The sequence below is a fragment of the Mus caroli genome, unplaced genomic scaffold (genome assembly GCF_978045245.1).
Source record: "Mus caroli unplaced genomic scaffold, Mus_caroli_1 scaffold_2, whole genome shotgun sequence".
Taxonomy (NCBI): Eukaryota; Metazoa; Chordata; class Mammalia; order Rodentia; family Muridae; genus Mus; species Mus caroli.
Window position 1 is genome coordinate 5,014,785 of NW_028227257.1, and position 24,593 is coordinate 5,039,377.

The 24,593-nt window shown below is 51.8% G+C and overlaps 2 protein-coding genes across 2 annotated transcripts; one reads left to right on the forward strand and one right to left on the reverse strand.

The window, feature by feature from the left end:
- Window positions 1–215: 215 nt before the first annotated feature.
- Ctsz (cathepsin Z) lies at window positions 216–11,495 on the forward strand. The gene is made up of 6 exons (XM_021183696.3): window positions 216–472; window positions 889–1,052; window positions 5,355–5,534; window positions 9,692–9,842; window positions 10,163–10,328; window positions 11,037–11,495. Exons 1-6 carry the CDS (start codon window positions 324–326, stop codon window positions 11,145–11,147), a joined length of 921 nt encoding a protein of 306 aa, XP_021039355.1. The 5' UTR covers window positions 216–323; the 3' UTR covers window positions 11,148–11,495.
- On the reverse strand, window positions 11,486–23,380 carry Nelfcd (negative elongation factor complex member C/D). Its single transcript, XM_021183685.2, has 15 exons — window positions 23,248–23,380; window positions 18,842–18,960; window positions 18,554–18,663; window positions 17,282–17,391; window positions 16,424–16,531; window positions 15,896–16,048; window positions 15,600–15,730; window positions 14,936–15,101; window positions 14,342–14,476; window positions 13,847–13,986; window positions 13,042–13,156; window positions 12,653–12,748; window positions 12,436–12,576; window positions 12,039–12,168; window positions 11,486–11,954 (listed from the first exon to the last, which is right to left on the reverse strand). Exons 1-15 carry the CDS (start codon window positions 23,332–23,334, stop codon window positions 11,920–11,922), a joined length of 1,776 nt encoding a protein of 591 aa, XP_021039344.1. The 5' UTR covers window positions 23,335–23,380; the 3' UTR covers window positions 11,486–11,919.
- Window positions 23,381–24,593: the final 1,213 nt, after the last annotated feature.

A 24,593-nucleotide genomic window follows, 5' to 3' on the forward strand; every position in this document is an offset into this window, starting at 1 on the left:
ATAGTAAATTTAAGTTTTGCTGTCAGTCCGTGTTATCACAATGGCTGGTGGCACTGTCAGGTCTGGGGTCTGGTTGTGTGACCCCAGGTTCTGCTGATCCTGTTGTTTAATCCCTAGTGAGGCAGATTATCTCCTGGGGGCTGCCGGGCAGGGCGGGGCGGGGGCAGGAGCAGCGGGGAAGGCCCCGCCCTCGGGGTGTGTCCAACTTGGGCGCCTCCTAAAGGACCGGGCGGGGCGTCCCGAGCGCGTGGGCCTGCGGGTCGGGTCAAGAGGTCGAAGGTGCTGCGCGTGATCCAGGATCCGAGTTGGCTTGGAGCAGGAGCATGGCGTCGTCGGGGTCGGTGCAGCAGCTGCGCCTGGTGCTGCTGATGTTGCTGTTGGCGAGTGCGGCACGGGCCAGACTCTACTTCCGCTCGGGCCAGACCTGCTACCATCCCATTCGCGGGGACCAGCTGGCTCTGCTGGGGCGCAGGTGGGCGCGGGGCTGTGCCTAGGGAGGAAAAGGGTCAACTTCTAGGCCAAGCGCGCACCCCCTGACACTTGGGACCTTGCCTCATTAGGCCTGGGAAGCACAAATCCCATCCCTTCCTTTTGGGATGACTTTCACATCCGGGGAGCTCTGGGGTTTGCTGGTTTGGGCAGTTCTCGCCTCTACTGCCTTTGTTGGTGAGCATTAGGGTATTTCGGAGCTGCTCTGTCACATTCAGCTTCCAATAGTCCTGGGTTCTGCTGGTGGCTCTTCTGGGTCAAGTTCTGAAACGACCACAGTTTGGAAAAGGGAAGAAGGCCAACAGGAGGAATGTCTAGATCTGTGGCCCTGGTGGGGGAGGGAGAGGGGAGGCCCCATGTGTTCCAGAGTTGGTTTCCATTGCCATGATGTCCTCCCAGGACTTATCCTCGGCCTCATGAGTACCTGTCCCCAGCGGATCTCCCCAAGAATTGGGACTGGAGAAATGTGAACGGTGTCAACTATGCCAGCGTCACCAGGAACCAGCACATTCCACAGTACTGTGGTTCCTGCTGGGCCCACGGCAGCACCAGTGCCATGGCAGGTAGGTGGCCTGGAGCTCCATGCTAAGCCTAGGGCAGAGCCGGTATCTTGGCCAGGTGGGTGGCTGCACTTCACCATCCACTCTACCTTTAGGTGAGCCATGATAGCCATAGCCCAGGGCTACAGGGGCCCATGGCCCTGTACCAGGATTCAGGCTTGGATTTCCCCTCCGCCAGAGTGAGGTGGCTGCATCATTCTGGAGTTCTCTCCTGTGGGCCTCCTAGGGCCTCTGTGGGACAGGCTTGGGCTGGAATCTGGTGACAGTGGCTCCCAGGAAACTTCCCTTTCTCAGAACTTGTGACTTCAGCCATGGAGAGCCATGGGACTGGTGTTGCAAAATCACTGAGCTCACAGTTGGTTTGTGGGGCATGGAAGTGAAACTGCTTCTCAGTAGCAGCTGGCATTTGAGGTGAACATGTTCCCCAGTTTGAAATGCGCCCCCCCCCCCAGCTCTCTTCTTCCAACCTTAGCCTGGCCGCCCAAGAGTCAAGTAGAAGGTTCAGTAGGAAGAGAGAGGCCCCAGAGGGCTGCTGTGCCCTTCCTTGGTAGAGGAAGCAGGAGCCAGGGAGTGCCAATCTACCTGTAGCATGGAGATTCAGCTTTGCCATCCCCAGAGGTGGTTCCTGGAAACCAATGGGGGAGTCTCCTGCCTGGGAGTGGGACTCAGCCAGTGTCCTCTCTTGATTGGGTATCTTTTTGGCCAAGTCTGCTGTAGGTGGAGCCTGGGTTGAGGATTAAGAAAATGAAATTTCATTACTGAAATGGCAGTGCTCTTGCCTGTAGGGCTTATGTAGGTCTTGCCTGCCAGTTGGCTCTCAGGGCCCAGCCTAAGAAGCCTCGTTCAGGTCGGGAGACTGCGTTGTGCGATGAATGGCAGCTTCAGTTCAGCTCATCAGCCTGGACTCTCCTTTTAGGATGAGGGGTTCCTGTCTGAGGGAACCCCAGCAGTAGCCAGGGGCAGATGTAGCTGTGGCCCCTCATAGAGTCACCTCTGAGGGCTGGGGCATACTGCTGACCTTTCAGAAAGAAGAAGAAAGAAAGAAGGTGGGCCGACAAGAGGTGCTTACCAAGCAGGCAGGGGGTAAGAGTGGGCAGCCATAGCAGAGGAGTAGAGCAAAGTCCAGGGCACTTAGGAATGGTGTGGCCGACTGCTGTTGGGGAAGTGAAAGGCCCCTCTCAGCAGAGCATAGTGTGGCGTGAGTGTGGCATGGAGTGGGAACGATCCTCGGGTCTCTGGATCGAGTTAAATGAGGAGGGTGTGGAACATTGCAGGATCGGGAGAGATGGCCAGAGGCTGTTGGGCCTACCCCTCTTGGGTGGGCACTAGGTCCTACCGAGGTTGTATCTTCCCAGTTGCTACAAGGCAGTGAGTGTCCTTGGGGAAAATGGCTGCTTCGTTCTTTTCTTCTTAAGTCTCCGACATCTTCATCAGTAGCAGTCAGAGCTTTGCTTCCTCTTTCGATGAGCAGACATCAGAGAGGACTTCCGTGGGGCCCTGGCCATTTGCCAGGGACAGAGCAGAGCAGGAGACTAGTTTGCCTTTCCCCATCTCTGGGTTAAGGGGCGTGTGGGTTCTTTAATGAAGACTTTCATTGCATCTGCCAATGGTTGAAGTGGTTAAGCATCCAAGCGGCCTATCCTTGACCAGTCACTTCTGGTAGGTGACCAAGAGACCCTTGGCCCCACCCGTCTCTCACTGTCCTGTTGCTCCTGTTGGGTTAGCTGGAGCCAGCCCCGTCCCCCGCCCACGTGCTCCTCTGTGTCCTCACCAGCCTCACTTCCACATTGCCTCATGTTGAGATTTTTAGCCCCTCGGGTCAGGCTACCAGGCTTCCTAACATCCTAACGGTGGGGTAGAGCGAGTCCCTCGCTGTACCACACCCGGCTCTGCCACCCTCCTAGGACCTTTGCTTCGCCAGTCCCCACACTTCTGAGTTCTGTGTTCCCAGCAGTGACCTTTTCCTAACTTTCCTGTCCGTGTGCTGCTGCCCTCTGACCTCCATTCCTGCGGCCTTCAGCCCCAGACATTCAGGTCATCTTACTCACCAAGCCCATCCTGCCCCTGAGGACACTCAAGCAAAAGCTTAGAGGTTATCAAACTCACCTTACGTTCCTCCTGCAAACTGGTCCCAGGTTCTTTAGGTGTTCCATTCGTCCCTAGTGAGGGCACTACATGGTGTCTTTCCTAACACCTTGGCTCCTGTCTGGTCTCAGACAGTATGCTTGCTAAACCTGAGCTCCATCCTATTTCTTTGATACCATCTCAGGATTCCAAAGACAGGTCCTTCTCTGACCTCCAGAGCATGCACAGTCAGTTGTCTGGCTCCTCCTCCTTCTTGTCCTCACGTCAGCAGGTGAGGAATAGTCACCTTCATACGCAAGTTGCTCCTCTCCTTTCCTAACATCCTCTCGCTCCTCTCCTTGGATGGCATCTTGGTTATTGCTCTATTGCTGCAATGAGACACCACGACCAAGGCCACTTTCAAAAGGCAGCATGTAACTGGGGCTTTGCTTACGGCCGTCATGGTGGGAAGCATGGCAGCAGGCATGGTGCTGGAACAGTCGCTAAGGACTTAAAATCTGATCCAGGGCCCAGAGGTAGAGAGGTGTGGGCTTTTTTAAACCTCAGAGCCCAACCTTAGTGGCACAACTCCTCCAACAAGGCCATACCTCCTAATTGTTCCCCAAATAGTCCACCAACTGGAGACCAAGCATTCAAACACGTGAGACCATGGATGAACATCTCCCAGGCTGTGCTATGTACATGATAACTTAGCCCCCGGATGGTCCCCACCACATCTCCTTGCAGTGTTGTCCTGCTTGCCCTCCGCCTTGCCTCCAGTGCCATGGCACAAGCCCCACAAAGCAGAACTCGCTCCTTCTGGCCAGTCCTACTGTGTGTACTGCATGGTGCGCAGAGGTGTGAATGGAGATATGATGGGACTGAGGCTAAGGACGCAGAGCGTGGTTGTGTAGACAGGCCATCTCAAGAAGCCTGTGAAGTCTGGAGCTGGTTGGTTGGTCAGGTTGGAGCTAGACATTAAGTCAGGTCTAGAAGATGGCAGGCCTGAGGTTATCCAGACAGCCCCTGACAGCGGGTCTTAGCTGAGGTCACCAGAGGGACCTGAGAAGGAAGGGACCTCAGCAAGTCAGAGTGAGAAACACTCTCCTGAGGTGGAATGCAGAAGAGCCATGCCAGGCAGACATGCTAGGCACTTCAGAAGCCTGGGGTGGCCCCTCTGCTGTCAGGTGAGGATGGAGAAGGGGTTTGGATGGATGGGTGGTGTAGAGATTGGGACCCTGACAAGAGTGGCTTGAAAGGCCAAAGAGAGACGTGCACACAATGGTGGATCCCTCTCTCCCAGTGCTGAGAGGGAAAGCGTGGAGCCATTGAACTCTGGGATAGAGGTCTGTGCTTGAAGGTGCCCCCTCGTGGAAAGGTGACCTGCTGCTGGGGATGCAGAGGGAGAAGGCTAGAGGGAACCAAGCTTGGGGGAAGGAGACAGGAGGGAGGGTCCATCTGCCTTGAACAGCTGGGAGCCTGCTTGCCTGTGGCACAGAAAGACATCCTAGGCACAGAAACAGGTCTAAATGGTGGCGAGACAAGGTCTGCTTGTGCGTTGTTCAGCCCTCTGAGGTGGTGGAGTGTGAATAGGGCGTGTGAGGGATGGCTCAGAGCTGAAGACGGTATGAAGGAGGGAGAGAAAACAAAGGTAAGCTTTTGCTTTAGTGGAGGAGTGGGTAAGGCTATAGGGGAAATGGCCTGGGGTGCATGGTTGCTTTATACGGGGGTGTAGACCTTGAGAGTGAAGAGCAAGATGGTTTTTCAGGATGCAAGTCAGCCATCCCCTGGTGGATGTTGTGATGATCCTATCTATCTCTTAGTGGGTGTGGGGGTGTGGGGGGGTGGTAGTACGTGAGCACTGAGTGCTGGTGTCCGGCCCCTCACTGAGACTCATCTGGCTCCCCTAGGCTGCCCTTGTCCCTGGAGATGCCCACCCCAGCCTTACTCCGTATGGTGTGTCTGGTCTCTAGCTTCCGCATACAAGTATTTTCGTTGCCATCCTATAGTGATGCTTTACAAGTTCTTGGGACCTCTAAACCCGGCCCTGCCTCATGGCACTTGCAGACAGACAGGCAGATGTCATGGTGCTGAGGAAGACCAGAGACAGTCTCTGAAGCCAGAGCTGAGCTGAGGCTTCCACAACTAGAAGGACCCTGGGGCAGAGCCCTGGGACATTTGTTGGGGCAGTCTTGGTGTTGGGGGAAATGTGGGTGCTGACCAGTGTGTTGCCTCTTACAGACCGAATCAACATCAAGAGGAAAGGTGCATGGCCCTCCACCCTGCTGTCCGTACAGAATGTCATTGACTGTGGCAACGCTGGCTCTTGTGAAGGGGGCAATGACCTTCCGGTGTGGGAGTATGCCCACAAGCATGGCATCCCCGATGAGACCTGCAACAACTACCAGGCCAAGGACCAAGGTAGACCCTGCCTATGTTCCCACATTGCTGCAAACCTGTCTCGTTCCAAGGGAGAGTGGCTGAGAGCCCACATTTACTCCGTATCTGTCACACTATGTGGCTGGGATGCTGCAGAGGAGTCCAGACTGGGGATTTAGCTCAGTGGTAGAGTGCTGGCCTACTTACTTTACATGAGGCCCTAGGCTCAATCTCAATTTTTTTTTTTTTTTGTCTTTCTAGACAGGGTTCCTTTGTGTAGCCCTGGCTGTCCTGGAACTCACTCTGTAGACCAGGCTGGCCTTGAACTCAGAAATCTGCTTGCTTCTGCCTCCCAAGTGCTGGGATTAAAGGCGTGCGCCGCCACTGCCCGACCCAATCTCAAATCTTAAAAGTAAACAAACAAATAAAATAAAGCAGAGCACCGCATGACGGGATGCGGCACGTGAGTGTGCACACCTGGCATGCGGATGCTCTCATGGGCCTTACTTACAGAGAAAGAATTCTCTGCTGTAATTGGGTGTCCTTTGTTCTGGATGAGCAAACCCAGCAGGGACCAGAGACCCCACCAGGGGGACAGACACAGGGTGGAGGGAAGGCAATGGACTGCTTTATGGAATAACCCAGGGGCCTTATCCCTTTTCCTTCATTCCCAAACTGGTGAGTGACATCCAGCTGAGGTTAGGTCCCTTTGACCTTCACTGATGGTTAGGGTCATCAGGACCACGGACCAGTTTCCTGGTGCAACTCACACTGGGACTGGTGCCTGGGGAGTGGGGGGGGATGACTAATTAAGTTGATGATGTAATCCTCAAGGAGTTTACTGACCCAGGGAAAGATCTAGACAGATGATAGTTAAGTACAGTCAGCCTCGGTGTCTTCCTTAGTCTCGTTCCACCTTGTTCTCTCTCTGAGCCTAAAGTGCATCCATTTTTGCTAGCCTGGCTGGCAAGCAGACTTCAGAGACCCACTAGTCTTCACCACCCAGGGCTGGGACCACAGACAGGTGGCATCATGCTGACTTTCTGTGGGTGCTAAGGATCTGAACGCTGGCCCTGCAACAGCTCTTTATACCTGACTGATTTCCCCAGCCTGTAAACCTAATTCTTTTCTTCCTTCATTTTTATTTTATTATTTTTTTTATTATTATTATTATTTTGGTTTTGTTTTGATTTTTTGAGACAGGGTTTCTCTGTGTAGCCCTGGCTGCCCTGGAACTCACTTTGTAGACCAGGCTGGCCTCGAATTCAGAAATCCGCCTGCCTCTGCCTCCCAAGTGCTGGGATTAAAGGCATGGGGCACCACGCCCAGCCCCATTTTTTATTTTTAAAAACAAAGTACAAAGTATTCAGCAACAGTGTTACATTGTAGAATCACAACATACAATGTAAAAAGCAAGTTCCTTTCTTTTTCTCCCTCTCCCCTGCCTCCCCACCTCCAACTCAGAAATCCACCTGCCTCTGCCTCCTAAATGCTGGGATTAAAGGTGTGCGCCACCACTGCCCAGTCAAAAGCAGGTTTTTGATCATCTCCAAGTCCCCCCCCCTCCCCCAGCATGTTATGCTTTGAGATTTGGGTACATCACTATTTTATCTTAGGATTCCCAGGAATGCTGGAAAATTCCAAAATTAGGATTACTCCTAACATACTTTTAGCAAACTTCACATTCTGTTAGACAGCTATAATTTTTGTTTCACAAATACAAGTTTAGTAATTTTTCCAAGAGCTATGTCCTGCAGTAGTGTTCAATATGAAACATGATTTACAATTCCGATCTCCCCAGTGAGGCAGTGGCCCCACGTGACATCACTGCCCATTAGGGGTGTGTCCTGTATTAAGAATGTGGGATTTCTCCTTAAAAGAACAAAGGACAAAATATCCTAGCTATGTGATGTCACTAGGAAGCAGTTTGCCCTTTTTTATTAGCCTCCCTTGTTCTCTCCAAACGTTACACTGTACACACATGTGCATTTGTTTTCTTACATGTATATATTATGGGACAGATAGGCTCTCCCTATAAAGGTGAACAGGGTTTCCCAGGTTTGGGTCACTTTGCTTAATATTATACAAGCTAAAGTCCATTCATTATTTCTGCAAACTTTGTGATTTCATTTTTCTTCAGCATAGTAATCACTTTATATGTGCCAGGTCTTTATCATCCATTCACCTGTTGGTGGGCAGCTAGTTCCATCCCACTGTCTGCCGTACTGAAAAAAGCAGCAGTAAACTTGGGCAAGCAAAGAACTCCGTGGGAGGCTATGGGGTCGGGGTATGTGTGCAGGGGTGGAACAGCTGGATCATGCGGGGTCTCAGGGTATGTGCCCAGGGGTGGAACAGCTGGATCAGATGGTAGTTTTAATTTTTTGAGGAATCTCCAAACTGATTTCCATAATGGCTGTATTAATTTGCATCTCCATCAGCAATGAATAAGGGCTCCCTTTCTCCAAACCATCCTCTCCAACATTTGCGGTCAGATCGCTTGATGACAGTCATTGTGACAAGGATGAGGTAGTTTCAATTTGCATTTCCCTGCTAGCTCCATGACTAGGGATATTGAATTTTTCTTCTTCTTGAGACAGGGTCTCACTATGTACCCTTGGCCCTCCTGGAACTCGATATGTAGACCAGGTTTCAAACTCACAGACATCCTCCTACCCCTCTCTCCCAAGTGCTGGGATTAAAGATGTCTGCCACCACCCCCAGACCTACATTTTAAAAACTATTTATTCGATGCATGTGGCCATTTGTTGACTGGCAGGTAGTTTTCCTTCCTTGCTGTTTAGTGTTTGGAGTGCTTAGTAAATTCTGGATGTTTCAAGTGTACCTGGTAGAGATTTTCTTCTATTCTGTGGGTCCTGTGTTCTGACGACTGTTTCCTTTTTTTTTTTTTTTTTTTTTTTGGTTTTTCGAGACAGGGTTTCTCTGTATAGCCCTGGCTGTCCTGGAACTCACTTTGTAGACTAGGCTGGCCTCGAACTCAGAAATCCGCCTGCCTCTGCCTCCCGAGTGCTGGGATTAAAGGCGTGAGCCACCACGCCCGGCCTGACGACTGTTTCCTTTGCTGTATGAAAACATTTATTTTCAGGTGGTCTCATTTGTTATTTGGGGCTAATCCCTGTTCTACTGATAGTCTATTCAGAAAGTTCCAGCCTACCCGTGTATCTTAAGGGGGATTTAACATATCTTTGTCTAGAAGTTTGTGTTTCGGACCAGGCTGGCCTCGAACTCAGAAATCTGCCTGCCTCTGCCTCCCGAGTGCTGGGATTAAAGGCGTGCGCCACCACGCCCGGCTCGTGTTTCGGATTTTAAGTTGAGGTCTTTGATCCCATTTGAATTGATCTTTATACAGGATAAAAGGTAGAAATCTAACTTTATTTTTCTTATGTACATATGTAGTTTTCCCAGCACCATTGGTTGACTGGGCTTTTTAATTGTTTCTTTTTTTTTTTTTTTTTTTCCGAGACAAGGTTTCTGTGTAGCCCTGGCTGTCCTGGAACTCACTCTGTAGACCAGGCTGGCCTCAAACTCAGAAATCCACCTGTCTCTGCCTCCCAAGTTTTGGTCTTTTTCCTGATGTATGTTTTTGCCTCCTTTGTCAAGAATTAAGGGGCATAATGTTGTCAGGTCTGTCCAGCTGTTCTGTCCACCTGTCTCTGTTACTATGTCAGCGCTAGTTTTGATCACTATAGCTCTGTAGTGTAAGTCGAGGCCAGGGGGTTGCTTTGGCTGTTTCTGTAAACCAAGTTCTGGTGCTTCTCAAGGCAAGAGGAGGTTGCACGTCTTTAAATCAAGTACACTGGCCTGCTCGGTCTCCCGCCTGCAGTGCAACTGCCTGGTTCATTTAAAAATCTGATTGCATTCAGTTTTTAATTCCAGCACGCTGTGAGGTCCTCCTGGCCTTTAAAGGGGAAGAGAAGGGCTACTGTAGAGGGCCCTGCTATGTACTAATCCTGCCAAGTACTAACCCGCTTGTTCTCTCTGTTCTGCCCAGGCAGGGTGGGGGAGGGGCTTCTCTTTGCAGCTGAGAGAAGCGTGTAATTAGGGAGCACCTGAGCTGGATGGCCCCCCCCCCCGCGTCAGCTAATGAATGGCACACTAAGTGAGAAAAGTGGAGAAGATGGGGCGGGCTTCGTTAGCGGGTTAATGAGGAGCTGGTGTCATGCTGACTTCTTGTGTTGTAGACTGTGACAAGTTTAACCAGTGTGGGACCTGCACTGAATTCAAAGAGTGCCACACCATCCAGAATTACACCCTCTGGAGAGTGGGTGACTACGGCTCCCTGTCCGGGAGGGAGAAGATGATGGCCGAGATCTATGCCAATGGTCCCATCAGGTAAGGAGAGGTCTCTTCAGGTAGTGGTGAAGCCACAGCTAGGTCTGTGCACATTCCTGTACCTTGTTCGTCTTTCCTACCTTGCCACTGTGACCTCCTAGTTTGAGTACCACATAATCTTTTCTGCCTGTAAAGATGTTGGCTTTCTCAGAAGCAAACAGGAGCTATTAGCCAGTCTGCCCCAAGGAACTTCTGTATAAGCTAGAAGCCCCTGACTGTGGTGAATCTGGATGTTGGTGGGACCACTGAAGCAGGATTTGGACTACTGTGGCCCGAGTCACACAAACACCCATGTGCCACTTACACTGAACTTTTCACAGCTGCGGGATAATGGCAACAGAGATGATGTCTAACTACACTGGAGGCATCTACGCTGAGCACCAGGACCAGGCCGTTATCAACCACATCATCTCTGTAGCCGGCTGGGGTGTCAGCAACGATGGCATCGAGTACTGGATTGTCCGAAATTCATGGGGCGAACCCTGGGTAAGATAGCTTCCCTTTCTTAAGGTCAGACTGGAATCCACACCCCCCTCCTCAGCTTCATGAAGAACTGGCTGCAGCTATGTCACAAGCAACTTCTGGGGTCTGACCTCAGGACTGTGCAGGACTGTTGCTGTCCTGTGCATCACTGGGTGTTAGAAGCCCCTGAGGTGCCAGTGGCTCCTCCCCAAGCCCCAGTGCTCCGGGAAACAGGTAAGGCTGGGGTCAAACAGTCCTGTTGGTGGCAACTGACTGGCTATGCCTTGAGGACCAGCTCATGCTTGCTCCTGCCATGTGTTTCATTCGCGCTGGGTCAAAGGTCCAGGGGAGGATAAGTGCTGACTTTGGCTTTTAGGACACAGTACTAACAGCTAATTGTTTCAGACACAGGAATACCCTGAAATAGCAAAAGGGGCATGATAAAACGTCAGCCATGTTTACTGAATGGCCACAAGTGGGGTATTAACAGGGAGACAGTCACATTTTCTTACACTATTTAGCTGCCTGCAAAGCACCCTCCGGTTAAACATTAACTGAGAGGGGCCGTATGTATCACAGAGTTTTGCTGCTTATGTGGGCCTGAGGGAGCCTGTCTGGACCCTCAGATTCTATAGGGCTAGTCTACGGATGGTGGCTGAGGGCAGGGCCTGGGTCTACAGAACAGAGGGGCCATGTCCCAAGGCACTGATGCCGAGTTCTTGCTCCTTACAGGGTGAGAAAGGCTGGATGAGGATCGTGACCAGCACCTACAAGGGTGGCACAGGTGACAGCTACAACCTTGCCATCGAGAGTGCCTGCACCTTTGGGGACCCCATTGTTTAGGTAGATGTCTCTGGAAGCAGCGCTGTGAACCATGACAGGGCGGGGTGATTGATTACTGACACTGGACATGTCCAGACAGCTAAAAACAGTGCTTGTGGACATGAGGACCAGAGTGTGGACTGCATCCTGAGAGGAGACGGTAAAGGATGAAACACAACTGCACTGGGGCCCTCCGCCGTACCCTCCAGGCCTGCCTCCTCTGCTACAGTGCTTGCCTTCAGCCACCTGGAGAAGACAGCTATGGTTTAGGACAGCTCAACTTATCACCAGATCTGGAGCCCTGGAATCCATGGGAGGAGGGAACAAGTCCAAACTGCCTAAGAGATGAGTAAAATATCTGGCTTCCCACGCTTGTGTACTTTATTTACATGAGACTAGCACACACAACACACACACACACACACACACAGCCCAACATTACTCTTGGAAACTTAACAAAGTAACTGACCATCTGGGTCATAGGGAGGAAACTTACATAAACCCTTCATGAAGTGTCCCAGCTGCTGGATTCCCACTACCCAGAGGCCCACTGGGTCCCTCTCCAGAGGTGGCACACACCTGGCATGTGACAGGCAGCATAGGCCACACTGCGACACAGCGGGGCTGTCTACCACAGAAGCTACCTTTGAGAAGAGCTGCCTGCTTCTTCCCAGCAGAGCCTGCTTCCAGGAGGCTGGCTGAGCCTCTTCACAGAGCAGCTTTCTGAACGAGTCCTCTGGCCCCCCCCCACCCCAGGCTGGCATGGAAGTTTCGGCTTCTGTTACAGATGCGCTCAGTTCACCACGATGAAGTTAGACTTGCAGTGAGCTGTACAGAAACACATGGCCACTGCATTAGAGCAGGTGAGGAGTAAGGTGAACCATCATGGCACAGGGTACATCAAGGCCTTACCAATGAACTCCGTCACGGGGTCATGCTCGCCCTCTGCCTTGATGGTGCCTGCGATGCTATCATTTTCCAAGATGGGGAGGAAAAGCTGCACAAAGTCTGAGGTGTACGGAGGGGCGATGACATCCAGAACCTAGTGGGGAGACCTCAGGGTTATTGAACCTGCTGATGCGGGGCACAGCACTCCATAATAATCAGGGAGGTATGAGAGGCTCTGCCGGCCCCAGGGCTTTTCCAGAAACACTGCAGCCCCCACCCCTAAGGCAGAGGACACAGCTGAGATGTACACAATCACCAAAAACCTGGATCTCAGAGTTGGGAATCACACAAACACCACCCAGCCAGAAGGGCTGGGCTAGTGGAGCGTGACCCGTGACTCCACGGTACGCTCACCGCTGACCTCAGTGACAAAGTAGCGGATGAGGGAGATGTCCGTGTCCAGCTTCTCCAGACATTTGCGGATATAACTGACCACTGGAAGGACGTAGCCGCGGCTCAGCAGGTGCACCATCCTGTCCAGCAGGGTCTTTTTCAACTCGAGCTGTGGAAGAACAGAGACCCGGAGCAGGTCAGAGCTGCAACTCTCCAGCATCGAGACACTCTGGGGTACAGCTCACCTGCTCCATCACGTCTAGCTGGGAATGCTCTGTCTCAAAAAGCTTAACAAGCAGCTGCAGAACCTGGGGGTGCAGGAGCTGGTGGCAGGTGCTGATCTGTGAACACCCAGAAGACATCACTGAGGCGCCTGCCCGCTCTCAGGGCTTACTAGCAGAACATGGGGAGTATACACAATTGTCACACCCACCCAAAGTGGCTTACTGCCGATGGGGACAACACCACCTGTTGGCTTCTAGGTTTCCTTCTCCTAACACTTGATAAAAACACATCTACAGTCAAGTGAAACTAGATACTTAAGGAAAAGCTGGTAGGACACAAGCTACCCCAACGCAAAGGTCTAAGACACAGACCACTATGCATCTTACAAGTGGTCCTTCCAACCTCTTACCTCATCCAACAAGGCCAGGTGAACTGGAGTATGATCAGTCTGCAGCTGGAAGTACCTTGGCTCCGATACGGTCCAATCTACCCACTTGAGCACGCCCATCGCCACCACTGGAAACCTACAGGCAGAGTGGGGAAACTGAGGCTGAATAAACCTATAGGCAGAGTGGGGAAACTGAGGCTGAATACGCCAGAGCAGCAAACAGCTGGAAAGGCAGTGTCTGCTGACACAGTGGCTCCCCTTCACTCTGCCCTGAGGTAGTGGCTTGTGACAGAAGTGGTTTGATGAGGTCCTCCCACAAGGGATCTGATTCTCAGCTATTTCCAAACCCATCATCACTCCCCATGAGGAAAGGACCACACGGAGGGCACTGCCTGGCTGCCTGGGCTCCGGTTTACCTTTACTTCAGACCCTTCCTTAGTCCCCAGAAAAGTGAAAGCACCTAAGAGGACACAGACCCCAGGACACACGTACGCACTCACGAGTCACTGCTATGCAGGCAATGCTTGTTGGTTTAACAGTGTGATTACAGATGAATCCAGTTCCTTTAATTCTAGATGTCCTTTCTTTAGTCTACTCTGTGAAGGTCTGCTGGGCAGATTTCTGGACAGTAAGCCCTCCTGCTGCTGCAGCTGCTAAGTTCCCCATGTGTGTGCTTAAGCTCAAGAAACCCAAGTTTCTTACTCAGCGCAAGCGTACATGCTCTAACCATGGAAGCATGAGGACTTGAACTCCAGGGAATGGATGGGGGAACAGGTGTCCCACTCACCTACTAGTGCACTGACAGACTGACGGGTGTCACACTCACCGAATGCACTGATAAAGTGTGCTTAGCTCAGCCACCAGCTCAGAGGCCCCTTTGTTCTCGTTGCAGCACAGGTTGTGGACAGTCTCGATAGCCTTTGACGTGGACTTGAGCTCGTCTTTGCCAATGCTGACCCGCTTGTTCTGAAAGCATACAAGCTGGTGAGGGGTGATGGGAGTGTGGCCTTGCTGTGGGGTATCCTGGCATGGCCTCTTTTCTCCCCAAGTCCCTTTCCCTGTTTCAGTCAAAAATTCATTCAACCATCAGACTACACAGTCGCACAGCCCATAGAAACCAATTAGAGGTGGCTGATTGGGTGGTCCAGGGAAGTCCTAGTGTAAGAGATGCCACACAATTCCTGTGGCACCGGGCTCTCACTATCTTGGGCACAACGGTAAAGACATTTCTGATGCTGGGTAGGCTGGAGATTTCTCGCTGCCCAAATCCCCACACAGTACCAGATCTAGGGAGGCCATGGGTTCTCAGCACTGACAGTACCTTCTTCCAGGTCTCAACCACACTGGCAGCGTAAGCCAGGATGTGGATGTACTTATGCTTGTGGTCCTGGTTGATCTTGGCCCCTGGCTTGAAGAGCGACTGCATGAACAGGTCCAGGAAGGCTGGCACCCGGATCTAAGGAGAGGCACACTTGGGAGTGGGCTGGTGGGGAGGCCCTGGCTCTCCCAACCATAGGGCTCTGACAGAGGGAAGGCTGAGGGGAAGGATAAACTGACAGTTTAATGGTGTAGGATGTACCTGTGTGGTGAACCGTTTGCCTAGAATGTGACAGGCCCTGGCTTTAATTGTAGTATGCCAGAAAGCAAGGTTGTGAGGAGGGCTTATGCCAGGTGTAGCCATGCTTGTAACCCCTGGCATGTCACTCAGAGAGGCCAGAGCAGGACAACTGGCTCTGTTTGAGACCAGCCTGGGCCAGAGAGCGAGACCTTGTGTTTAACAACATCAATGAAAACTACTACAACAAAGATCAGCGTGCATGGCCTTAAGAGAATGAGGGGAACTTGGAGCCCGCCCCCCAAGACACCTGACACCTAGTGTTGGGCACCTGGCCTCACTGAAGCACAGGCAGCTTACGAGTTCCACAGGAGGAGGGTCCATGCTGGTGAACATCTTGAACAAGACCGTGATGTCTGCAGGATTCAGGGCTCCTCTGGACAGCATGGCGCCAAGCGCTTGGCAGGCACGGGGGTAGGAGGCAGCTGTGCCCAAGGCCAGCGTGATCTGACTGGCATCATGGCCCCTGGTTGGAAAACCACACACCATCACTAACAGCTTTCTCTTTTCTTTCACTTTTGAACATCCAAGACTGAGCTGGTAGGACCCCTGTGCTTTCTGACAGCTGTTATTCACTCCTTCAACAAACTGACCCCTGAGAACAACAGCCACAGCGAGCTGCGAAAGACCCTGATGCAGCTACAGCCTCCATGAGGGATTCACACACCCTGCACATGTCAGCAGAGGAGGCTCAGCAGCAGACAGTGAATTGCCATGGGCTCCTGGAGACCCAGGCTGGACTGTTTTCATGTCACTCCTACAACATGTGTGCACACGCCCAGCCTACCAGAGTAATCGTGTCCTTAGCAAAATGGTCACCACCAAGGCCAACAAGGCCTAGAGACTAGAAGCGACACTGAGTTCAGTTCCACAGGTAAATAAAGATGACCTAGAATTGATGGAGCTGGAAGCGGGGCTGTGGGCCTGAGGAAGGGAGGCAGAGCAGGGCAAGCAGATGTCTTACTTCTCCTGGGCGAAGCGCTGGACTTCCTGAGCGACCCTGCGCACTGCAGAACCACCCTGTTCCTCCTGTGCCAGCACGGACATCATGGCCTGTGCAAACAGGTACGTGTGCTCGCCATGGCATACCATCTTCTAGAAAGTTACAGGGAGACAAGGTCAGGTCACAGTGTAAGTGCAGATAAAGGAGTTTCTGGCCAGGGGTTTTCTGACCTGGAGAACAGAGTGAGGACATCTCATGCTCAGAAGACTGGCCTCAGCCAGCCGTCTCCCTGTAGCCTGAGATTCAGAGCGACTTACTGCAAACTCAGGGAGATTTTTCTCAAGGTTTTCTTCTCCCCCATCCAAGATTGTGGCTAGAGAGGTCCGAAGCACTCTGGAGAACACTTCTAACTGCTGGCAGGCTGTGGACACACTGGTGATCTCCCCTTGGTACCCCGCATCAGAAATGAGCTGCCACACAACGCAAAGCCAAGGGTCAGCACTTGGGGCGCCCGCCACCTTTCAGAGCAGTGAGCCAGTCAACTCTTTGTAGGGGCTGAGCCAAGCAAGAACTGCTCTTGATCCCCAACTTTCCTATGCTTCATGCTGTGCCACCATGTAGGTGCTTGCTTACCCAGACTCACACATCTCCTGGGCCTTGGTATCTGAAAAAAGGCAGCCAGGTCAGGTCTGCCTTCGGCCTGTCAGCGCATATGCGCGATCTAAGCTCAGCTGTGCCCCACACTGCAACAGTCAGCACTGCCCTAAGCACAGACACCATCTCTGCTCCTAGCACTCCGGGCTGACCTGCTTCTCGTCTTTCCTGGAGTCCAGGGTTCTCCCTACCTTCACAGTGAAGTTGAGCATCAAACAGTCAGGATGGGCCTCGGCCAACTTATAAAACAGATCTCTCCAGGTCGTGTGTGCGATCATCTGCTCAAGCCAAGCTGGGGTCTGCCAAAGACAAAGGACAGGGCCAAAGACCTCACTTTAGACTCGGAAGTCTGTGCTGAACAAGCAGTGGTTCCAACTGGAAGAGATCTATGGGCCCCAGCTCTGGGAGGAGCAGGGCTCGCCTTGCACAGGCAGTTTAGCTGAATGGTCGACTTCCTGGATGCCGGGTCACAACTCTGGAAAGATGTGCCTAACCGGAGAGGGTACAGAACATGCTTCCCAGAAGACACATGAAATGTCCCGTGGAAGCACGGATCCCTTGGGGCCACATCACGTACAACTAACTCATGTTTACCGAGCCCTTTGCCTTTGGCAGCGGGGAGAAAGGTATCCCTGCCACTGCGTGAGCACAATGGGGCTCGCAGAGAAGACAGAGTCACCTGGAACCACTGGCTGGTCCTGAAGGAAGACGGCCTGAAGCCGCAGCAGTCTGTGACATTTCCTATACCTTCCTTCCAACCCCGCCTTCCTCCACCAGGGGCTGAGCCACAGACCAGATCCCCTTGATTTATATACACTTTGCACAAACTCTGCTCCATGGTTTCCTGTGTACCTAGTGCTTGCCATGCTTGCGTCTTGGAGGACCCCCAGGCAGCCTTCAAGCCAGACCTGCACGCAGTAGTCGGGGGAGACACTGGGCGCTCCTGGCCTCAGCACTGGAACCTCCCATGCAAACACCTCACTCCTCAGAATGTAGAGAGGATGCTGGCCCAGGCTGTGGCATGCTGGGGCAAGGACAGCATCCCTCACCTCTCCTTCTTCAGTGAAAATAGAATCTGCTTTCCGAGGGTCGAAGTGCTTGATCAGCAAACTCTTCAAGTGGTTTTCCACGGTCTCCTGCACCTGCACTGGCTCAACACCTGGGAGAAGATGGAAGCTTTACCTGAAGCAGCACCCCCTCCTGCACCCCCAAAACAGCATGGCCAGTCTACCAGTATCGCAGAGCTCTACCACCACCACAGCAACAGCAGCCAAGATTCTGGACCCTGTAGAATTAGTCTCTAAGTCTATTCACCCAAAAGAAAGAAACACAGTGTGGGTCCATGAGATGTCTGCCCTTTCTATATGGCCAAGAGAGACATCTTCAAACTTATACTCATCAAAGACAGAGGGCCAGGTGAGGGGCTCAAAGAACACTCTGGCCCTGTGGAGATGGCAGGTGCAGTCAAGAGCCACACTAGGATCCAGTCACCCTGACAGCCGGGAGGCAGCTGGTTTCCGGACAGTGCTTGAATGACGTCAGTGTACCCAATTCAGTGGATTTACAGTAAGGCTCTGTTCTGATCACATTAGCTAAAAGCCATCTTCAGAGCCAGTCCTAAATTATCCATCATTTAGTGCTGGCTGTAATAGGCCTCTTGAAAGGAGACACTGAGCATACACCGTGGAACCCTGTAATTCTGCGGCTGGGGAAGCAGCTCGGTGAGAATCAGTTCACAGGCTACCTGCAAACCCAGCAACTGAATCACAGCTCAGAGCTGAGCACACAAAGCGGGGGACTCAGTAGTCCTTCTGCCTTTGAATCTTGGAAACCAGGAATGCTTGGAAGGCTAATCTATCAGCAGTGTAAGGACCCAAAGGTCTCTTGAAGAAGATGAGCAGAAGCTGGCTAGATGGCTCAGTGGTTACAGTGCTTCTCATACAAACATGGGGACCAAACTTGGATGTCTAAAACCCACGAAAAAATACCAGGTGGGCATAGTGGTCAACTTGTAGTCCAGTACTCAGCAGGAAGGACAGGGCATCTGCTGCAAGCTGGCTAGTGAGACCAGCCATCTCAGCAAGCCCTGGGCTTGACCGAGACCCCACGATAATGAGTAAGGCAGTCAAGCAAGCCGAGAAGACTCCAAACTCAACCTTGGACCCCCATCTGCATCTATGCACATCACACCCATGTGCACACATATGCTTGTGCACACACCCACACACGCGCGCGCACACACACAAACACACACACACTTGTAAATGGAAAATGAAACAGGAGGGGTAAGTGGCCAGGACAGGGACTACCCTCCCAAGCACCTGTCTGAATGAGCCACTCAGCCAGCAGGTTCACTGTCTGGGCCACTGCCGTGTAGTTCTCAGATAAGAGCTGGATGACATTTTCTGGAGACCCTCCTGCCTGGAAATACCTGGGAAGAGCAAAAGGTCAGCCTTTACACTGAGGGAACACAGAGGAGCTGGGGTAGACAGGTGGGCAGGACAGGCAGTCGGGGTTCAGGGTCTTCTAAGGGGCCAAGGACTCTGGCCGACTTCCCTGCCAAGACCACATTCTTCACACCCCCGAGTGTGCACACTGCCCTCGCACACCTCTTCAGAGTGTTGAAGATGGAGGGCTCCATGATGTAGTCCCGGGTGGAAAACTTATGCAGGCATTCCTGCTGCACCTCAGCATCGTCCTCTCCTTCTCCGGAATCATCTTCCTGATGCTGGGAAAGGCAAGAGCCCCGAGAGGTTCCCTTAATATAGAAATGCCCTGCAATCTTGCTCTAGAGATCTCAAAGACCATAAGTGTCACACGCATGATCTCATCTGACCCTATAACAACCTCACGATGTGAGCTGAGCAAGTGGCAGCTTCAAAGGGGTCAGGAACCATACCAAGCAGGCTGTCTGCTGGACGGTCCACAGTGGTGAGTCTTGTACACAATGCCTGGCATCCTCTTTAAACAAAGGCATTCATGACTCCATTCCAGTCAGGAGTGGGGTCTATGAGCTGGCCTAGGGAGGACCAAGAGTGACAGCTGACATTCAGCTCAACAGTCAGTCACCGACACTACTCCACACGGGCTCTCCGATGCTCTCCAGTAAAGACTAACAGAGTGACTCTGACAGTAAGAGCCACCAAGTTACACTTACTATCACCAACCCTCCAAATGACAAGCTTGTCTAGATTTAGACATACTTCTAGCTGGAGGCCACCCACGCTGGCTGTCTGACCTGCTAACAAATACATGGTATGAGCCAGGCGGTGGTGGCGCACGCCTTTAATCCCAGCACTTGGGAGGCAGAGGCAGGCAGATTTCTGAGTTCAAGGCCAGCCTGGTTTACAGAGTGAGTTCCAAGATAGCCAGGGCTACACAGAGAAACCCTGTCTCGAAAAAAGGAAAAATAAATAAATAAATAAATAAATAAACAAAAACAAATACATGGTATGGGGGACCGAGTGACCTCAGGTCTGTCTGTCTGCAAAGCTGAAGTCAAAATAGCAAGCAGATACTCTGTAACAATGACTGCACTGAGTCTGGGAACCTGAAATACAAGACATAGCGTCTCCATGGAAGGAGTTCGCAAAGTAGGAGGCCAACCTCCCGGCAACTGACATGATGAGGTAAGAGCCAGGCCAGGAACCAGCAAAAGAGCCAAACTCAATCCCCTCCCTGTTCTCGTAAAGAAAATATTGAGCCGGGCGTGGTGGCGCACGCCTTTAATCCCAGCACTCGGGAGGCAGAGGCAGGCGGATTTCTGAGTTCGAGGCCAGCCTGGTCTACAAAGTGAGTTCCAGGACAGCCAGGGCTATACAGAGAAACCCTGTCTCGAAAAACCAAAAAAAAAAAAAAAAAAAAAAAAAAAAAAAGAAAATATTGAAACACGATTATAGCCACTCTTGTGCGTTATTATCCGTGACTACTTCTCCTAATCTGGTTGTGAAGTAGTTATGAAACAGCCCCACACCACCTAAGACACATACAATGTGGCTCTTTACAAGAACTTTGTCCCAGTGGTCTAGACGCTCTGACAGCAATGTGCTAGGAGCAGACAGGGTCCACCGACTTCATTCTGATGGCTGGGGTGTATTCTCTTGGACCACATCTGTAAAGGGTGCCTGCAGAAGGTTGCACTTCAACCTGAGAGCCACTCAAATGATGTCAGCATTGCCAGGCTTCTACCCTGACAATATTTCTCCGACACACCAGGCCTTGAAGCCTCTCTCGTGTCTACAGCTTCACCCGGCTGGACCTGTCTTGACCACTTCAGATTGAAGCATGCAACACTGTTTTTCCCACTCCACATCCCAACAGGACTCTGAACTCTGAAGTTAAACTGATCCTGTCTTTGCCTGGAAACAGATCAGCCCGGACAATGAGACTTCAATAAATGACTCCTCTAGTCAGCCACGTGCCACCCAGAAACCTTGGATGTGTCCTCAGTTTCTCCTCCTCTCCCTTCCCTCCCACTGCCTGCCAGCAAGCCCCACCCCCCGCACTCCCATCTCCCATTCAAGGGTCCAGGTTGGTACTTCTTCCCCTTCCTTAACTTCTTGTATGCTTCCCGCAGTAACACCTCCACACGCCTGCCTCAACCTGTCACCCCACGAAATCACCTTTCATGTCGATGCTACCCTCGTTAAGTCACAAATCTGACCTAGCTGCTTAGTTTCCTGTTTCCCTCGGCGGGGAAAAGAATCCCAACCTCTGATATAACTCTGTCCTGCTTACCTGTGCAGTCTCAGCTACCTTCATTCCCGTGTACATCCTGTGGCCAACTCATCTAAGTGTCTATAAGTCAACTGCTTTGAGCTCCCACCATCCGGACTCAACAGCACTGTAGGCTCTCTACACCTCGTCCTGTCCCCAAACCAGGGAAGATGGACCCAGTCAAGTCTCCATCCTCCAGCCCTCTGGACTTTTACCCCTTCAAGTACAGTCAGAGAATAGAGATGAAGCAAGTGTGCAAGCGCAGGGGTGTGCAGTATTTTCACACTGTCACATTCCCACCTACAGATGTGCTGAACCACATTCAAGACACCTAAGTCACAGGTTTGACACCCCACTAGCTCATCCCTCTCATTGGAGAGAATACATTAGGGTCAACAGGTCAAACCAGAGTCATTAAGGCTGAAATTCAGTGCCGGGCATGGTGACGCATGTCTTTAATCCCAGCACTTGGGAGGCAGAGGCAGGCGGATTTCTGAGTTCGAGACCAGCCTGGTCTACAAAATGAGTTCCAGGACAGCCAGGGCTATACAGAGAAACCCTGTCTCGAAAAACCAAATTAAAAAAGACTGAAATTCAGTGGACTCTAGGCCAGGGCCTGGCACGCCTAACCCTCAACAGACACGGAACATGGACGACAACCACCAAGCTAATCCCCAGAGTACTTTCTTGTGTCTGTGTGGTCTCCTGAGATGTTCCTGTGTGTACATTGTCTGTGTGTAGATGTTAGAGATCAAGGCTGGGTGTCTTCTCCAGTCACTCTCCACACCCCTTTTTGAAGGTCTCTCAGTAACACGGACGGTTCAGCTGGCTGGCCAGGGAGCTCCAGGGATCCCCCGGTGCTGGGTTACAGACAAGAGCTTTTTATGTGGATGACAGTTTCTGAACTCAGGACCTAGTGCTCGTGTGGCAAGCACAGTACTCGCTAAGCCATGCCCACTCTTACTGCATCTGGACCACCTCAGTTACTGAGTCACTTAAGTGGCAACAGACACAAAGGACACCACTCCGAGTCTTCCTTCCTTCCTTCCTTGTGCCCTGGGCAGGTGGCTGAGTCTTTTTGCCTTATTTTACTTATGAATAACACTCAATTCAAACTCTAGAGCAGTGGTTCTCAGCCTTCCTAATGCTGCAGCCCTTCTACACAGTTCCTCATGCCGTGGTGAACTCCACCCGTAAAATTACTTTTGTTGTTACTTCATAACTGTCATCTGCTACTGTTAGGAATCATAATGTGAATGTGCAAGATATCTGATATGACCTCCACAGGGTTACGGCCCACAGGTTGAGAACTGCTGCTCTAGCGCCTACCTTGCGATATCACACAAAAGCACTTAGCCCAACATCCAAACTAGCTAAATCCAACTCTATATATCCATCTCTGAGTTCCCAAGTGATGTAGCATGCTCTAGCATACAAACAGATGCCCAGGGTCTTACGTCCTACTGGTCAGCAGCTAGCTCTAAAGGACCCCTGGAAGCTGCAACTGATGACTGACAGCTCCTGGTCCAGCAACCAACCAACCAACCACGGAGGGCTTCCCTCACTCGGTTCCAGAAACCCCTCATCTTTCCTCCATCACCCTCACTGCACCACTGACCACTCCACTGGTCTACCTCACTGCATCCCATATTCATTCAAAGCTCGTCTCTCTTCCTGTAGAAAAGCCAAATTCCAGGGTCCCTACACACTGTCCAGAAGAATATGGGAGGCTTAAGTCAGTCATATAGCTGGATGGACTTCTGATTTCCTAACCCTGGTGTTTTGGGGGACACTGAATGGTGCCCGTTCCCCATCTCTCACCCAAATCTTGGACAGTCGGGGCTACGAGATCTTTCCTGTCCTGTACTCTAAGGATGAATGAAATCACCCAAAAATGAAAAAAAAGTTTGGTTTGTCCAGCACCAGAGAGTGTTTTCCCAACCCCAGGATGCTGCTGGAGTTTGGCGTTAGTTTGTTCACTGTATCACTTTGGTCCACTTCTCCCTTTAGAGTCTGTCCTGCCCCCTCGGGCACCATGGAGGCACCATGGCTTCTGCTTCGCAGAGATCAGCCCCAGGTGTCACTGGGAATCGGAGTGCATGGAAAACTGAGGTCCCTAACGGGGCAGGACCGGCCCGAAGCCCTGAGTGCAGTTCCTGGACCTGCTTGGCTAGGGTCCGGGGTCGGAGGTCAGGGAGTCAAGGGTCACGGGCCCCCGTACCCGGGTCTGGCCGGAGCAGGAGCCGTGAGGACAGGGCACAGACCCGGCTTCCTGGCGGAACGCCTACTGCCCTCTCACCTGGCCGCTGTCCGCCTCTTCGCCCCACTCTGAGGCATTCCCGAAGTAGTCTTCTCCCATAATTGTACCCGGCGCCGGACCCGCCATATCTGCCGCGTCTCCTCACTGCGCGTGCGCAGGACACAACAAATGGAAGAGCGCGTGCGCGGTTCTGGGCCTCAGGCAAGGCTAGAGAGGCGGAGTTGGTGAGGGGCGTGGTTACAGCGGAGGCGTGACCTACACTTTGGCCTGCTGGGCGGGGAAACACCTTGTAGGATCTCTCAAGAGCAAGATGGCTTGAGTCACAGCTTTATGTCTGCCCAGAACACTTCCAAGTTACCTTTTCTCCTTTTTAAGACAGGGTCTCACTCGGAAGTGCAAGCATGCTTCCAGTTGCTATAAAAACCTCGAAACTTTAGTGAGTTTAAGCTTTGCCTGTCCAGTGCAGCTGCCAGCCGAGCAGGTATCACAGAACTGTTCTGATTTCTTCTTCTATGGGCAAAAAGTACTCGGTGCATTGCAGAGCGAGATATAAAACGTAATTCCAGTGGAGGAGGCCCTACAGCCTACAAAAGCCACGACTAGGCTCTGGAAAAGAGGACCCGCTGAACACCTAGACTGAAGATAACTGGAGAGGCCTCCTGGCAGGTGGTCCCAAATCTTCGGGGAGGTTAACACCATGGGCTCTGGATGCAGACAGTGAGGAGAGGCTACAGTCCTCAGGCACTGTCTGCAGAGCTGTTGAGACGCTATTTTACTTCTTCCTTCCTTCCATCACTTGACAAGTGTTTGTTGAATAACTCCTAAGTGCCTGGATCATTGATAACACCTGGAGCTCAATGATGTACTCAGGGACGAGATCCTTGCCACAGCGCCACCCACGATCCAAGGGAGCTAGCCCGCAAACAAAGGGAAGAAATGATAATAATAGATAACCAAAGTAAATAGTGTGTAATGATAGAAGAGACTTTCCCAAGGTGCTCAGGGTGGCTCTTCCCGTTCCAAATAACCTGGTGAACAAAGTCCCCCACCAGAGCTTGTGGCACCCTGCATTGTAGTTGACGCCAGAGCCACCCAAGGTAGCAACCACTTGCAAGGCTTTAGTCCGATGGCACATTGAAGCACTAGACACAGAGTTAGCAGGTAGTCAGCGGGAATTAGTTATTATAAAAGTTCATCTGGATTTTTGTTTAAGGAAAGTGATGGAACAGATATATCTGGTGTGTCTAGCTATTTGCTACACCCAAAGAGGACTTGTGGAGAGGAGGGAGGAGACCAGAGTTGCAGGGAGTGAGGAGGAAGGTGGAAAGGCAAGGAATGGTCTGGTAAGAGGCTACTTAGACTTCCAGTCTGTACACTCACAGGTG

What these genes read in the sequence shown, in the direction of transcription:
- Ctsz (XM_021183696.3), top strand. Translation starts at nt 324, where the DNA reads ATGGCGTCGTCGGGGTCGGTGCAGCAGCTGCGCCTGGTGCTGCTGATG. An exon ending in CTGGCTCTGCTGGGGCGCAG is followed by an intron (nt 473 to 888) that starts GTGGGCGCGGGG and finishes ATGTCCTCCCAG; the next exon opens with GACTTATCCTCGGCCTCATG. An exon ending in CAGCACCAGTGCCATGGCAG is followed by an intron (nt 1,053 to 5,354) that starts GTAGGTGGCCTG and finishes TGCCTCTTACAG; the next exon opens with ACCGAATCAACATCAAGAGG.
- Nelfcd (XM_021183685.2), bottom strand. Translation starts at nt 23,334, where the DNA reads ATGGCGGGTCCGGCGCCGGGTACAATTATGGGAGAAGACTACTTCGGG. An exon ending in AAAATCTCCCTGAGTTTGCA is followed by an intron (nt 15,731 to 15,895) that starts GTAAGTCGCTCT and finishes GTAACTTTCTAG; the next exon opens with AAGATGGTATGCCATGGCGA. An exon ending in CCCCGTGACGGAGTTCATTG is followed by an intron (nt 11,955 to 12,038) that starts GTAAGGCCTTGA and finishes GTTTCTGTACAG; the next exon opens with CTCACTGCAAGTCTAACTTC.